At 51.8% G+C, this 16,174-nt stretch overlaps 1 protein-coding gene across 2 annotated transcripts in view; it reads right to left on the bottom strand.

Annotated features, from left to right (window-relative positions):
• The window catches only part of EPHB1 (EPH receptor B1), a 271,605-nt gene that overhangs the window by 22,622 nt on the left and 232,809 nt on the right, over nucleotides 1-16,174 (bottom strand). For both annotated transcript variants that reach the window (XM_075004741.1, XM_075004742.1), the window contains exons 12-16: nucleotides 14,114-14,329; nucleotides 7,812-7,961; nucleotides 5,873-6,066; nucleotides 4,395-4,550; nucleotides 2,547-3,895 (exon numbers count right to left, since the gene is read on the bottom strand). In XM_075004741.1, coding sequence (XP_074860842.1) covers nucleotides 3,787-3,895; nucleotides 4,395-4,550; nucleotides 5,873-6,066; nucleotides 7,812-7,961; nucleotides 14,114-14,329 — 825 coding nt within the window. In that variant the 3' untranslated portion in view covers nucleotides 2,547-3,786. The remainder of the gene's footprint in view (nucleotides 1-2,546; nucleotides 3,896-4,394; nucleotides 4,551-5,872; nucleotides 6,067-7,811; nucleotides 7,962-14,113; nucleotides 14,330-16,174) is intronic.

Below are 16,174 nucleotides of genomic sequence, written 5' to 3'. Positions count from 1 at the left end.
AGGAACAAGATCGTTTTTGCATTTGTTAGTATGTGTTCCTTGTTCGGGCTTTGTGACACTTTCCGAACACAAGCACAAACTGCCGATGTAATGACTATCCAGGTGATAGGCCTCACTTGCCCATTGAAATCCTCTGTCGACAACTCCTTCCCCTCTCCTTACACGTTGGGTATCCTGTTCCCCCGTTCCACAGCTCTTTGCGAGGTGCCAGATGACGGCTTTCCCATCTCACAAATCTGAGCAGCCACAGCCCACCCCTTCGCAGGAAGAGGTGTTCTTGGGTACCGGAAGCCCTCCATAACACCATCTGGCAGCAGTAGGGTAGTAACTAAGGATAGCTCCAGCTACTAGCAACAAAAAGACCTGTGGAACCTCACAGACTAACAGATGTTTTGGAGCATGAGCTTTCATGGGCAAAGACCCGCTTCGCCGGCTACTAGTGCATTCAGCTCTGGAGCAAAGGAACAAACCAGAGAGCTGTGTGTCCTAAAGATAGTGAAAATGCTCCACAAGTGTCTCAAGCTCCCACCACCCAGTGTGCGGGTGCGAGCCAGAATGAACTTGTCTCACTGTTTCAGGATGCTAGGCAGCCTGCCCTATGCCCCATGAAAAACCTTTCCAGGGATCGGCTGCTGAGGTCACAGGAGACGGACCACTAAAACTGTAACGTGGAGCAAGAAGGTACCTGGTGTCCCTCAAACAGCACACAGGAGAGGTACAGGCCACCAGGCAGAGCGTGTGTTGCATGGAATGTGTGTCTGGGGTGGAACTCTCCAAGCTTGTCTACACTTGCCCCCAACGTCGAAGGGGGCATGTTAATCAGGGTGGAGGGAGATTCCTAATGAAGTGCTGTGGTGAATATGCAGCACTTCATTAGGCTAATTCTCCCCCGTGGCAACTTCAAAGTGTCAAACAAGCGTCAGGGTATTTTTTTCTTTTGCCTGTTGGTAAACAGGTAAAATAAAGGGTTGAAGATAGAAAATACGAATATTATGGTAAACATGCAGGGAGGTTGTCCTCTGAGCTCTGAAACGGTATACCTATAGACCTGACCTAACCTTATCGTCCAGACACAGGAGAAACTCAGATGTTTTTGTGAAAAAGGGTTGGAAAATATACGTCCCTATAACTGAATCATAGAATGCCAGAACTGGAGGGGACCTTGAGACCAAGCACCGTCTAGATCATGCCAGTTAGATATTTACCCAACTTGTTTTTAAATATCTCCAAGGACGGAGATTCCACAACCTCTCTAGGCAACTTATTCCAAGCGCTTAACCACCCTGGCAGCGAGGAAGATTTTCCTAATGTCCACCCTCATGTAGTCGACACAGCAGAATGTTGAGGCCCAACAGAAAATTCAGGTAGATGTCAAACTTTCTGGTGGCGAAGTTACTCTGTTCTTTAACAGTGTGTTACAATTATATACAATAAACTCTTCACATCCGGCAGCCCTGGGACCAGGAGGTGGCCGGATGTTCAAATATGCCACTTAATAGGGAGGTGGTTGTGGGATCCCTGGCAGGGGACCCTACCTGCCCCTCAGATGGGATTGCAGAGCCCCGCCAGCAGCTCCAGCCCCGGGACACCAGCTGTGGCCAGGGGAACTCCAGCAGCTCCAGCCCCAAGTTCATGGGAAGTCCAGCAGCCCCAGGGCTGGCAGCCCCTCCAGCAACTCAGGGGGAGGCAGAGGGAGGGTTGCTCCTGTGCTCTGTTCAGGAAGCTCACGTTTGTGCCGGTTATTTGAGAGTTCCAGTTGAATGAACACTGGATAAAACAAGAGTTTACTGTGCACAGTAAGTACTGTGCATAGTAGTCAAACCTAGCCATCCTGGGAACCAGTATAACAAACCGTTACTAGGACTAGTGCCACTCAAGTTTTAATTCTGCCCTCCTTTTGCTATTCTTTCTGAGAGAAAATCTTTCATATGACCTTTTCTAATGTAGCCCCCAATTGTTACTTTTTCCACAGTCCATCTCGGGGGGGAAAAAAAGGATTAAAAAATGTGTATTTTTTCCTGGGCTCTTACAGTTCTGCATAGTCCCAAGGACAGGTGTAAGCTAGTGAGCCACCGAAATGCCCTCGTATGAGAAGTTTGGCAGCAACTCAGCTCGTCCTGGTCAGAAGCCAGGCAGGATTCTTCAGCCGACTGATCAGACCTCTGGTTTCAGAGCCGCAGGCCAGGAAATCTATTCCCTTTGCCACGAGCGCGTTTTGATGCCAGCTGTGATTTCGGTAAGACTGTAGCAATGGAGCATGATCACTCCCACACAATGAACTATGCAAAATCTCTTACTAGGAAATCATTCTCGTTTTAAACTCTTCAGCTGTCCCTGAGAGGTGCTAACTGCCCACTCGCACACTTTCTGTAAACGCTGACATGCGTCTCGTACTTTAACTAGACAGATCAAGTTAGCAAAGAGACGGACAAAAATCAAATCAAACGATGGAAAGCATTCAGTGGAAACACTTCGGCCAAGAGAGCAATGAGATGCTGTAGGGAAGGACAGATGGATGCAAGGGTAGAGAAAACACATGGACCTACCTCTGAAGTCATGAAACCTACGTCGGTAATTTAATAGCAAGATCCTTAGGCCCACAGGATGGAAAAAAAAAAGTTCTCCATAGCCATCTTCTGCAGATCACTGAGATGCTGCAGGACTAAGCAGTCTATTTTCCAGAGTGTCGCTCCCTGTCGTTTTTTCCTGCTGCCTCTGCCGTCAATAATCCCATAACAAACACTGTGCATCTCCTAGCAATGCCACGTGAAACCAGTGCAGTATCCAGCCTGACCGTTCCCTTGCGTCTTCCTCCAGGTTTGCCGAACACCCAGAGTTGGGTTTCCTTTCGCTTCCTCATATGTCTCATTAAACAGTCCAGGTGCAGTTGCTCCAGACAGAAAAGCAAAGCCAATTCCTTGTCCCTCCTTCCCCCACGCTGCCAGTTCCGCTGGAGGGGTTATGAATTTACCGGCCATTGCTCTTGCTTTCTCTTATGGAGAAGCCGTGAATCCACAGTAAGTTGACAAAACACACATACAAACGCACGTGCACGCACGCCATTTTCTTTTTCCATTATGCCCCCCCCACCCCCGCTTTTGCAAAAAAATGCAAGCAAAAGAAAAACAAGGTTTTCTATTGAAGGTACACCTCTTCTTCAATATGAAGACATTAACTGAATTGGTTTTGGATCCCCCATGCAGTGGTCAGTGAAGTCCTTTGGTAGCTGACAGAACATCTTCGCATTACAGAAGGCAGCTGTGGAGACTCGTGAACATGCTCCCGCACAGGTCATGAGTGGAAGAGGAGGGGGTGTGGGAGGGCGGGTTAGGCAGGGGAGCAACAGAAGAACAGAGAAGGAATGTTGTTGCCGAGGGTGGTATCTCTGGGTTGGAAACTCAAATCTTGCATTTCTCCCCACCCCGCTGGCCCCTTGTTTCTCATCAGTTTTGACTACTGCACATTGGTGGTGGGATTGGAGTCTCTTATTTTCCCAATGCACATTGGTTTGTGTCCATTGTCTTTTAAATATAGGGTTTGTACATATGTATATGCATTTAATACGCGGTTTCCCCTGGCATCGGTAAGCGTGCTTCTCTTAGCGAGAAACGGAAGCTGCCGGTTAGAAGTGAGTCCTGTGTGTTCTTGGTCTGCAGCTGCCACAGTTCTTGGGCGATAATTCAACCTTTCCACGTGGGTCACTGCCTCGTCAGTCTGTTCCTCCCCTCCCACCGCTGACCCTTCCTGGCTTCCCCTCCCTTTCCCATCCCCATAAAACAAGAGACGTCATGCCATCGAGGTCGGAGACTGACTCATCTGTATTCTCATAGACTGGACGCTGTTCAGAATCTTCTTCTGGTGCCCAGCCAAAGTCACCCCTATTCTCAGGAGATCTCTGTAAAACAACAACAGATCGTTCTGGTTACATGCCTCAATTTTTACACTCTAACACATTTAGGGGCATTTGTTATAGAAACATCTCCTTTTGTTCTTTACTGTCACTGGTGAGGTGGGAAATGAAAGCAAAATAAAAGGTGCCCCCTCCCTAAATCTAACACAAGGGACCTGAATTTGCAGGCTCATCTGCAATCACCTCTAGGACAAACCAAACACCAGCCTGAATATTTGCTCCATACTCAAACCAAACCTACTCTGAAGTTCAAAAAAGTTGACTAACTTGTGTTTATTATTTTTCCATTTCCCGTTTCTTTTCCTGGAAGAGAAAACACTAAGCTACCACCAAAACGGCAAGTCTCCGCCTCAACTAAGAAACACTGCCAATCTCAAGAGTAAGTCAGTTTCTGAGAGCCAGCTGACATCAATGAAAGGCTTCCCAATGACGTCAGTGGGAGTTGGGCCAGAGTGGAATTGTGTACGCTGTAAGTGCCGCTTACTCTGAGGTCATCTGGGCAACAAGCTGGAGGGAGGTGAAGCCAGCAGTCAGGAAGCTGTCTCTGTACTGGTTCATTTTAATGGCGCTTAACCAATCTTCTACTGAGGTAAAGGCAGTGAAGTCGGGGATGGAGCGATCTAACAGTGGCTGAGAAGGCCTGAAACACAAGAGAAAAGGGGCCCAGTTCAAGATGGACTCGACACGTGAGGGCCAACGGACATTGCAGATCAAAAATGAGGGTCAAACCCAGCCAGTCAGTAGGTAGAAATGGGGTCAGGCTGGGCTGCCAACACTATAAAATTGAAAGTGAAGAAGCTAACCTAGAGTCTAACCAGTGAAGCGTTGCCGGTCCGTGATGGAGAAGTGCATTTATTTTGTGCTTATTAAAAAATGCTCCCTCCCAGCCACCCCACCACATGGAAATAAAATCCACCCGTTTCAGATTGCCGCCAAAAACCTTAACTCTCTCCAACATTTCCTGAACTCTCCCTCCATCCCCACTCCCCTCCCTGGCTCTTACCCCCAAACAGCCAGCAAGACAGACAAGCCTTGAATCGGAGCTGACGGGCGCTGCAAGACAGTGCCCACCTGCTGTGGCCACGGGATGATACGTCATGTGCAGGGCGCATTCGCCGCTAACAGACGCAATTCTTCCTAATCGGTATGGTGCTACCAGTGTGGTCTGGAGAGGCCCTCTGCAGAGGGCTTGGGAGGCCAAGGTCTCGCTCCGGAATTAAAAGTGGACCCTGAGGTGATAACTTGTGACAGAGGCAGGATTTATGAAGGTTTATGGCACACTGCCACAGCCATGTTGTCACGAAGAAATGGAAGACAGCATCGTCCCCAGCAAGGAGGCGGCGTGTACCTGGGGAGGCTAATTCACTCATCTAGCCGAGCCTGTCCGTACGACACCTGTGTCCTGCAAATGCAGCATTCGCTGACACACGAACAGCCATTTCATCCTGCTCTGGCTATTCCATTCCATCTTGCTCCCGCCTTTTACTAGTCACCCTACGGGAGCCTCTGCATGGGTAGGTTTTCTGTGCCAGAAACATTGGAGACCTGGTACACCACCACTGCTAGCATGGGCACTGTTCATTATTTGCCTTTCGCTATGCTCCTGTTTACAAACTTTCAGCATCCAGTTACAGGGGAGAAACTGTGCCGTGTGACTTTCACCATCCATCCCGTGCCATGAATAACCAATGGCAGAGATTGCCCACGAACAAGTGATCCTTGCGGTATTTGGCGGGCGGCTACATATTCTCAATACAATTGTACAGATCTTGATTGGGCCGTGAACGATTTGTCAACCAAAAAGAAAAGCAAAATTAATCGGGTAACTGATTGCCTCTCTACAACTCAAGGAGCTCTATGGCCAGGGCTTGGAACACGGGGCAAGAAGTTTGCAAAACCTGACCACTGACTCTCCCAGAACTTCCTGCTGCACCTACAGCACCTGGGAGCTTTGCGACTCACACAGTGGTGATGGTAGCCACGGTTTTGAGGCTTGCCGGGTTGCGGATCATTTTATCTAAGGTGTTGACTATCTCAGTGAAGCGGGGGCGGGTGTTGCGGTCTTTCTGCCAGCAGTCTAGCATAAGCTGGTGCAGCGCCGCTGGGCAGTCCATCGGTGGGGGGAGACGGTAATCTTGCTCAATTGCATTGATTACCTGCAGGGAGAAGGCGCATGAAACCAGTAGGTAAACAGAAGAACAGAGCGCAGAAGAGTCGACACAGTTCAAACTCAAACCCAACCCTTATCTCCACGTGGCCAAAACCCTGGCACCGAGAGTTCCCAAATTCAGAGTGTCAGATCCCCTGCTGGGCATCTCCACCGACTTCACTGGCACATCAGAGGTTTTACTTTTAGGATGATCTGACCCCATGACAGAGCAAAGAGCTCTGGGTTGAGAGGGCAAGGCTCTCCGGGCAGGACAGCTTCTGAGGTACACGGGGACGCTTGTGACTGACGTACACACAGCTGCCCACGCGAGCACCAGTCCCATCATCTGAGCACCAGCAGGAGCACAGGAGAGTAATCACTGCACCGCTCTCCTCTTTCCCAGGCAGCGGCCTTGACACCAGCAACGTTAATGATGTGGACGCGGGAAAGGGGTCTGAGCGCAAGCCAGAGGAGCCGAGGCGGTTTTGCTGGCTCGGAGGCAGCCAAGGCACGCAGAGGTTAATTTGAGCTCTGATGAGTCAAGAGCATTGCAGTCCCTGTCTGCGGAGAGCTGCCGCTCTCATCATCTCCGCCGATCACACTGGTGCAGCAGTCGAACTACCAAGTCTCTCTCCCTGGCTTACAAACCCTTTGAACATGTTCAAAGGCCCTCTGGCTTCCCAAAGTCCAATTACCAGCCCACTGGTTTTCCTTCCCCATTGCCGAGCTGAAAACCTTTCACTCATCAGCCTTTTTCATCTTGAAAACCAGCTGCTGCAGCAGAGGCTGAGAGGCGGGGACCGGCGTGGCTGCGAGCTGGCACCTCCCTGGGAGGGCTTTGGCTCTGCTCTCGGCGGTGACTCCCAGAGGGGGACTGACGCCGCATCTAAAGCCAGGCTTGCGCATCCTGGCGCGCGTCCCTTGTACGTGGGCCTGTGCACCACTGGCTCTGCCTGCACACAGCCAGATAGAGATGCCACCAAAGGCCCAGCGTGGGATGGAGCTGGGTCTCTCTCTTCCCAAACGGACAGGAGAGGGCGAAAAACAAGCCCCCTCCCGCCCTTCTTCTGGCCTTGCCCTACACTAGGGGAGAGAAGAGGCTCCAATTCCCCATCGTCTGGCACCCCCGGATGGAAAGAGCTGGAAGAAGGGAGGGGAGTAGAAGGGTATCAAGCTGGGAAGCTCAGCACCAGGCAACCCCACTCTGTCCCCCTGCTTCTGACACACAAGGGGAGAGGGCGGGGCCATGGGGGAAGCTGTATCAAGGGGCACGGGGAAAAGGGCGGTGCATGGGTGGAGCCTAGGAAAAGGGGCGGTGCAGGGGGTGGGACCAAGGCACTGATAGAAAGCTTCTGCCAGCTCTACTTCACGCCCCCAGCCCAAATTTTCTCCCCATCATCCCCTTTCTCAGGTGCACTGGGCTGTGTGGGGTGGGAGGCTGTTAAAGCTGCCAGGTGCAGGCTAGGTCAGGCAGGTTGCTAGCCAGCAGCACTGTATTGGATCCACCCGCCCCCACCCAGACTTCCCTATGTGCAATATTGAAATGTCCTGGAGCAAGACATCCTTGGAGGCCCCTTTGAGCCCCCGCTCTGCCCCATTCCTTCTCCCCTTCAACAACCTCTCCCAGATGCTGCTCCCTTCTTGCACAGCATGCCTACTTGTGGTGCAGTAGCATCCCTACGCCATTCTCGGCATGCGGCTCTTCCCCTTGGCGACCGAAACACACGCTGGGATGAGGCCCAGAACACTCACATCCTGGTTGGACATGTCCCAGTACGGCCTCTCCCCAAAGGACATCACTTCCCACATGACGATGCCGTAACTCCAGACGTCACTGGCGGAGGTGAACTTGCGGTAGGCGATGGCCTCGGGGGCTGTCCACCTCACCGGGATCTTCCCACCCTGGAGAAAGACAAGCAGCTCCGTTATATAGGTCCTGGATGGCCTACCACCCCTTGGGACAAAAGCATTTAAGGATTAGCCACACCTGCTGCTGGCCTTCTCTCTCCATTTACCAAGGGAGGGATGGCTCAGTGGTTGGAGCATTGGCCTGCTAAACCCACGGTTGTGAGTTCAGCCCTTGAGGGGGCCACTTAAGGATGAGGGGCAAATAGATTTAAAAAAGACATCTGTTAGGTCCTGCTGTGAGGGCAGGGGGCTGGACTTGACCTCTGAAGGCCCCGATAAGATGTCTCTATAAGATAAGTACTTCTCCATCTATGTTATTTAAGCACATGGAGAAAGTCAGTCTTAGTCTGAGAAGGGGCTCATGGGACAACTTCCTGTTTCCCAGGGCACCTGGTGTTTCCTGCTGACATCTCACAATGCCTAGCGAGGCCAGGCACGATGGGATACACGCTCTTATTGTAGAAGTGGGCTGTCTCCATTTCGAAACACTCTTGCAGTGTGGACGCTCTGTTCAGAAATAACTTATTTCTACTTAAAGTAGAGATACGTCACTCCAGAAAAAGCCTGCCGGTGGGGGGAGAGCCCCAGACAAACCTCTCCCAACCCACTTATGACATTCGAGGTCAAACCCGACGTTCTAACTGGGAAGCATGGCTCGAATGTGCTCCCCGCGCAAGCCCCTGCTCAACGCGTCGGCCGTACCCTTGTGCACCGACCAGCACTGCCGTGGGAGACCCTCTGTGCCTGCGTTGAGATGATAAAAACACAGATACACCCACCACTCTCTGGGCACCCAGTTCTGAAGGCGGCTCAGAAGCAAAGGGTGGCGATGCTGCAGCCCCCTGCAAACAGCCAGATTTCATGGGGGAGACCTGATTTCAGGGGCCATGATGCTTTTTTCAGGGCCAGGAATCTGATAGGGCCCTTCGCATGTGACAACAGCAGTTTATCCTAAAGCACCTGCCAAGCTTTTCCTTTCCCCACTGGGACGGGAGAAAGCCATGAAGGGCTTGTGCCCTAGGCCAGCTTTAACGTGGGGACATCGATATTACCAAGTGTACAGGAGCTGCATTTGCATGAGGGCAGCAGAGTTCTCTCCCTGGCATTTTGTTGACGGACTCCAGCAGCGAAAGCGTTACCCCTCTTCCTGCCCTCGGAAGGTTAGGCTGGCCACGTCCAGGAATGCTAATGCAGGTGTGCACGCGTTGGAAAGGACTCCGTGTTTCCCACAGAGAATCCGTAGGGGCCCTGGTCTCCTGGAGCCTGAAAGCAGCCGTCAAAGGCTGGCAGCAACAGCTGCCTCCTCGTTCCTCCTTGCATGCAAAGTAGAAAGCTCAGCCTGCCCAGCTCTACCCTGAGTGACACTTCCGCACCCTGGGCTGCTTTGCTTCATGGTGCACGTACGCCTGCCTGTCTTCAGGCCCCTTCCCTGGGGATGGTGGCAAGGTGGGGTGAGGGATGACAGCAGATGCCCCTGGTGCTGAGATGACAGCTCACCAGGAATAGCACGTGCACTAGCTGAGGACTGGCAGCTTTTTCGGCGCTCGGTCCTCAATTAAAACCGAACGCCTGGGCCACGCTGGTGGTATTATGCCGACGTTGGCGCCACATACTGAAATAGGTTTCGCTGCACAGCAGCCAGGGCCTGGGTACCAGAACCGGCTTGGGACAGCCACCACCTTTCCATGGCACAGCACTGGGGTGTCCCAACCAGGGCATTCCGAGTCCAGCTCTTCACCAGTGTAAATCCGCACCGCTCCCTCATCTTCACTGGGGCAGTGGCAATATACGCCAGTGGAGAATTTGGCCCTCCAGCATCAGCTGCGGTATTATAAAAGAATGGCTCCTTAGCAATAAAGAACAAAGGGAAGAAAGCCCCGGGTAAGTGGGGCCTGAGGCTCCATCGTGTGGCATGAAGGACCATCAGATCTGGATGGTAGCTAACTCAGCCATTGCTCCATGTCATGCTAATGACATTTCCAATTCAGTCTCAGCTGTGGGCTGAGAAGCAAGAGAAATTTTAGCTAAGGAGTCATCTTTTTCCCCCTGAATGTCATCAGCCCCAGAGAGAAGGTTCCCATAATGGCAGCACCTTCTCAACCCTACTGCATGGAGGGACTCATTACAGCACCTACACTATTGTGAACGCACTTTTCTTACACATGGGATTTACCATCTAGACCTTCAAGTCTCTATGCAAAAGGAAGAGGCAGCTACAGAGCAGGAACTCTCCCCTCTTCCGTGTACAGGTTGAACCTCTCTAGTCCAGCACTCTCTCACCCTGCAATATCCATAATCTGGCCTGATCTGAGTTAGCCAGACGACCACTTACTGTGAGCGTGGCCAAGTTTCCCGTGGTCCCATAAAGTTGGTTTACAGCCACCAGGCCTGGCTCTCAGTGGTCTGTGCTGTTATTCAGCTCCAATTTGCCCCTAAATGTCTTCTAAGAGCCCAGCAAGCAGTGGAAGTGTCAGGCCGTGTCTACATTAGCCAAAAACTTCGAAATGGCCATGCAAATGGCCATTTCGAAGTTTACTAATGAAGCGCTGAAATACATATTCAGCGCCTCATGAGCAAGCGGGTGGCCGCAGCACTTAGAAATTGACGCGGCTCACCGCCGCACGGCTCGTCCAGACGGGGCTCCTTTTCGAAAGGACCCCGGATACTTCCAACTCCCCTTATTCCTATCTGCTCATAGGGATAAAGGGGACTTCAAAGTAGGCAGGGTCCTTTCGAAAAGGAGCCCCGTCTGGATGAGCCGTGTCAATTTCGAAGTGCCGCGGCTGCCCGCATGCTAACGAGGTGCTGAATATGTATTTCAGCGCTTCATTAGTAAACTTCGAAATGGCCATTTCGAAGTCTTTGGCTAGTGTAGACGTAGCCATGGTGGTGTGCCAGACAATATTGACCTCCCGTGGTCTGGCAAATTCTCTTGTCTGGCACCGGTCAGCTCCCGAGGGTACCGGATGAGAGAGGTTCAACCTGCACCTTGGAATAACTCCCATTACATGTAATGAGTCTATTACACTAAAAGCACTAAAAGCAAGTTAAACCCAAGTTCTATCATCCCTCGTCTGGAAATCATTCCAGTGACTGCCATGAGATGACCAGGAGAGGTCAAAGCTGCTCCCGGGATGGACCCCGCCTGCTGCTGATGTGAGCCCATGAGGCTGAGTTACAAATCCCCCTGTCCGGTTTACAATAGCTTATTTTGCAAGGGGACAGAGGTTTAAAACCTTGATTCTCATCAACGTGTGAAAACAGAATCTCTGATCCTTAAATGTTCACTCACCTTTGGTTATTTCCCACCCACCAACCCAGTGCAAGGACCACAGCTGATGTCAAGCATCCAGCTCCATGGAGCATCTGCCTCATAGTTCTCATTGTGACATCATCACTTGATGTTTTGGCCTATGAACTTTTGGAAGAACAACAGCTGCATTCCCTAGGAAATGACTCCGGTAATAGTTAAAAATAAGTGGGGAGGGAGGGAAAACGTGGGCTGTGTCTGGGTATTTACTCTGGGCTGAATCATTTCAGAAATTGCTTTGCACAATTGTTTTCCATAGCCTTGCATGAAGTGTCAGGAGCTTTTCACAGGCGGATGGCAAAAAAACGAGTTAAATAACGACAAACTGAGAAAGTGACTGCTAGCTTGTTTTTCCTGCCTTTCCCCCAGAGCTACAGACCTGCTGTGGGCGGCAGAATGATGTAATTGCAGCCCGAGCATCATCTCCTGGCTGCTGGGAAGGCTTGGCATGGCATAAATTAAATATAAACACAGATGAGAGAATCCATTTGATCTCCAAAGGTGGCAAAGGACACTTCACGCCTTTCCCCAGCGGCTGGCGTTGGGCATGTTATCTCAGATGACAACGTTTGATTTAATATCCCACATCCGTGCTCCTTATTAGACAGCATTCCCGTGCGCGTGAAAAGCAGCAGGCCAGAGGCTGGCTCTGATGCAAAGTCTGCGTGAACTGGCCGCTTACAGCAGTGGGCCATATCCCCAGCACCCTCGGTTTCCTACACTGGGGCACTTTATTTGAACACCCCACAAAGCTGCTCATCTCCAGAGCACACCCTGCCTCACATTACATTACACACTGTGATTCAGATTCCATGCCGGGGGCCAGCCCTCTAGCCCAGAATGACCGTAGCTGAGCCCTCAGCAAGCCTCTCTTCACAGCCCATAAAAACTTGGCCTGTGCCCTGTGCAAACAGAGGTGGTGGGGGTCTACACAGCATGGCCAGAAAGTTGACAAATCCCATGCGCTCACGGGAGAAGTGAATTTCGAAGCCAAGAGGCCTTCACAGAGAGCATCATGATCTCAGCTCCTTCCTGACTGAACCCAGGGAGCTCCGCTGATCACAGCTGCAGCCATAGGAGAGAGCATTGGTCAAAACCATCCCTCTCAATTCCACTGGTGGTAGCTCCATCGGTAGCTTGCTTCCAGGCTGGGGCCCAGGCACAACCTGGCCCATGGGACTCTCTGAACTGAGGCCTTGGCCAGAAGGCGAAGGAGAGATTGTTGTTTTAGAGTGCCAGCGTCACAGGTTAAACCAGCTCCTGTGTTTGGTTAATGATCCGAAACCTTCAACGGCTCGGGCTGAACCCCCAAGGTCACTGCTCGGGCAAACTCAAACGGTTTCAGTCTTTACGTTGGAAACTCTTCATATTTTACATTGTGCCCGGGGAGCAGCAGCACCACCATGAACAGCTTTGCTGGCAGTCTGCAATCCCCAAACTTTCTTGATTTCCATCAATAACCCTGGCGACCTCCTTGTTTTCACCCTCTGTGGCGTGCACATGCCATAGTACAATGTTAGCAGTAGCTTATAAAGGGTTAATGCATGATTATCACTGGTGCAATGCAACAGGTTGCTTGAAGCCTTAACACACTGATGACAGACTGCTAACCGACCACAACATGCACAACTCACACCTGCACTATGCTATGCCATCTACCAGTCGCACATTTACCCTTTATAGACTGTGATATATATCGAACCTTAGCCTAACGTGTGATTTATTTACTTTATTCATCCCACATAGGAGTTTCTCCCCCAGCATTTCTGATGGTACCCAGAGGCCAGGTTCCAGATGGCAGAACGATTCCAAGACTGTTCTAGAGGGGGCTGGGATTCCAGAGGGTTCTAGGGGTTCTAGAGGGATTCTAGAGGCTACCACAGCTGAGCCAGCTGACACTGAGAAGGTGGCAGGAAACTGGGATAGTGTACAAATGAGTTAATTAAGCAAGAGCCCAGTGACTGGGGAATAGTGGAGCTTGGATTAGATTTGTCTCATTAATGACTGCCCAGACCATTTCCAGCAGCGAGAGACAGTTCAGGCTTAGACTGGTGGTGTAGCTGCACGTAGCACTCCTACATACAGAGCCACTCTTCCGTTTACCCCCTGTACCACTTCCCAGACCACCCCCACTGCACCACAGCCAGCCCTGCTCATCGAATGCCTGCAGGAGGAATTCTCGGTTGAACGCCAGCCAAGAGCACAGGGAGGGGCCAAGGGGGAAAACGCAGTGAGGAGGAAGAGAAGAGAGAGGGAGAAAAAAGAGAGGAGGAAAGGATGACAGAGAAAGGAGCGAGGGGGTGGAGAGGTGCAAAAGAGGGTGTCCCTAGCCCGTGCCCACAAAGAAAACAGCTGTACTCCCGACATCATGACAGACAGGGCTGGCCAGGTGCGCTAATGCTGCCTGAAGGGAAAGCGGCGACAAAGGGCCAGATTTACAAGCATCTTTGCTGCTGGGTGCCTCACTCACCCAGGCTTTTGGAAAATGCCAGTGAAGTCCTAGCTGCACCGTTGGGCACTGATAGAGCTTGGACAATTCAGCCCAAGGAAGCTACCGCGGAGGAATCCTGAAACGGACAAGACCCTCAGACTGAGCACCATCATGGCTCGCCAACAGACCAGACCTCCACAGCAGGGTTGTGTGGCTGGGATTTACATGGGAAAGGGCCCTCAAGATCTCCCACCCACTCGCCCTCAGCTCCCCCAGTTTACTCCCCCATTTCAGTGGCACCTGGGCACCCCCGTGCTCTTTACAACCAGCTGGAAGGAAGTGCCCCCCGCCGGGGGAAAGGCGTGGGAAGCAGTGCACTTCTGTGGCAGGACGGATGATACCTACCAAGGAGCTGGTGTAGGTTGGGTCAGAGGTGTCGTCTTGCAGGTAGCGCGAGAGGCCGAAGTCGGACACTTTGCACACCAAGTTGCTATTGACCAGGATGTTCCTGGCAGCCAGGTCCCGGTGCACATAGTTCATCTCCGCCAGGTACTTCATTCCCGCGGCGATGCCTCGGAGCATCCCCACCAGCTGGATGACCGTGAACTGCCCGTCGTTTTGCTGCAGAAAGAGTGGGGGCCAGCGTTAGAATGACCCAGCTGTCAACAGCAGAACCGATAACCCTGTTACCCAAACACACCTGGGACTCTGGCATGGTCGGTTCTCCTGGGTACTGCCTGGAGCAGGGACTAGGGGCCCATTCAGCACCAAGGGTAGCAGGACGGGAGCACGGCTGAGGTCTCCCACCACTACTGTAACATGAACAACGGCCACCAAGCTCCCACTCAGCACATTTCAGCCTGAGAGTCCAGTTGCTTTTCGGGCTGGTGTCAGACCAAAGGTCCGTGTAGCCCTATGTCCTGTCGTCTGATGGTGGCCAACGCCAGGTGTCCCATAGGGAATGAACAGAACAGGGAGTCATCAAATATTCCATCCTCTGTTGCCCGTTCCCAGCTGCTGGCAAACACAGGCTAGGGACACCCTCCCTGATTGTCCTGGCTGATAGCCACTGATGGGGAGGGAGGTCGGGGGCTGAAACAATTTTTAGAGCAGGGAGCTGTAAACCCTGTATATAATGGAAACTGCTTCAAGTCAGGGGGTGCTGCAGAACCCCTAGTTCCAGCACCTACGCTCACTGACAGGCCTCCCCTCTATAAATGTATCTGGTTCTTTTTTTAAACTCTGCTGTAGTGTGGACCTGCACAACATGCTCTGGAAGGGGGTTCCACAGGTCGACTGTGCATTGGGTGAAGAAAGGGTTCCTTTTGTTTGTTTGTTTGGAACATTGAGACTGGTGTCAGCATGACCAGATCGTTGTTTTTTTTGTTTTTTTTTTTTGGTGGTGGGAAGAGTTAATTAATTTCTTAGGGGCAGAGATTAGAGTTAAGGAAAAAGGTAACTCAAAAGTCAATGCCCAGTGGGGACACCTTGTTTTTTCAGGCCATTTGTGTTCTCTTTCTCGTTCCTCCCTCTCTCCACCTCCCAGTAATAATGTCCTTGGCTCTGGACAACGCTTGCTACAGAAAAGGAGAAATGAGGTCGGCCTGCCCAGGGCTCTCCAGGGACACCGGTGAGGGAAGACAAGTCCATTCTGAATTCAGTTGGAGGACTTTCCAGAGAGAACACAGAGGTCAATGTTCCCGGGAGATGGGTGTCAGAGTCTCTCAGGTGGGAAATGGAGAGGCCCCTCTCCTTGGTCCCTTCCCAGACATCCATGGCAACAGCAGGGAGCAGTCTGTCAGCCCCGGAGAGCACAGAGACTGCAGTTGTTCCTGGCACCTGCACAGAGGTGCCAAGTTCCTCCCAGCAGCTGCTCCCTCCTTGCCCGCTGACTGCTCGTGCATTCATAGACTCATGGAATCCTAGGGCTGGAAGGGACCTCAGGAGGTCATCAAATCCAGCCCCCGACCCAAAGCAGGACCAACCCCAACGAAATCATCCCAGCCAGGGCTTTGTGAAGGCAGGACTTAAAAACCAAAACCATTCGCACAAGGGTCAGTCTGCCTCGGTCCCCTCGGGGACAGCATGACTTGGGCGGGCCCCAGCGGGACGATGCCGATGACCTACTTTGCAATCTTTCCAAGCAGCTGATGCACCAATTAGCAGTGCTATTTTTACACCAAGGCTGAAATTAGACGTATCAATTACCTGCTTCTGAGCCCCGGAAAGAAGGTGATGTTAACAGGATTTAGATGCTGCTCCCATTAATCATTCCTCCTAGTTCTGCTGCAAATCTCTGTCTCAGTGCTTATCTCTCTCTGTTCTCCCCTCTCCTCTTCATCTTTCTTCCCTCTCCTTCCCTTTTTCCTACATCCTTCCTCCCCCAAGCCCGAGCTCGAGAGGCGTGCACCGGAGCACTGGTTCAGCTGATCTCTGAACTGCCTCCTGACTCTTAGGACATGCCAG

The sequence above is a fragment of the Carettochelys insculpta genome, chromosome 10 (assembly GCF_033958435.1).
Source record: "Carettochelys insculpta isolate YL-2023 chromosome 10, ASM3395843v1, whole genome shotgun sequence".
Classification (NCBI taxonomy): Eukaryota; Metazoa; Chordata; order Testudines; family Carettochelyidae; genus Carettochelys; species Carettochelys insculpta.
The sequence above is the reverse complement of the archived record's forward strand: the minus strand, read 5'-3'. Positions and strand labels throughout refer to the sequence as shown.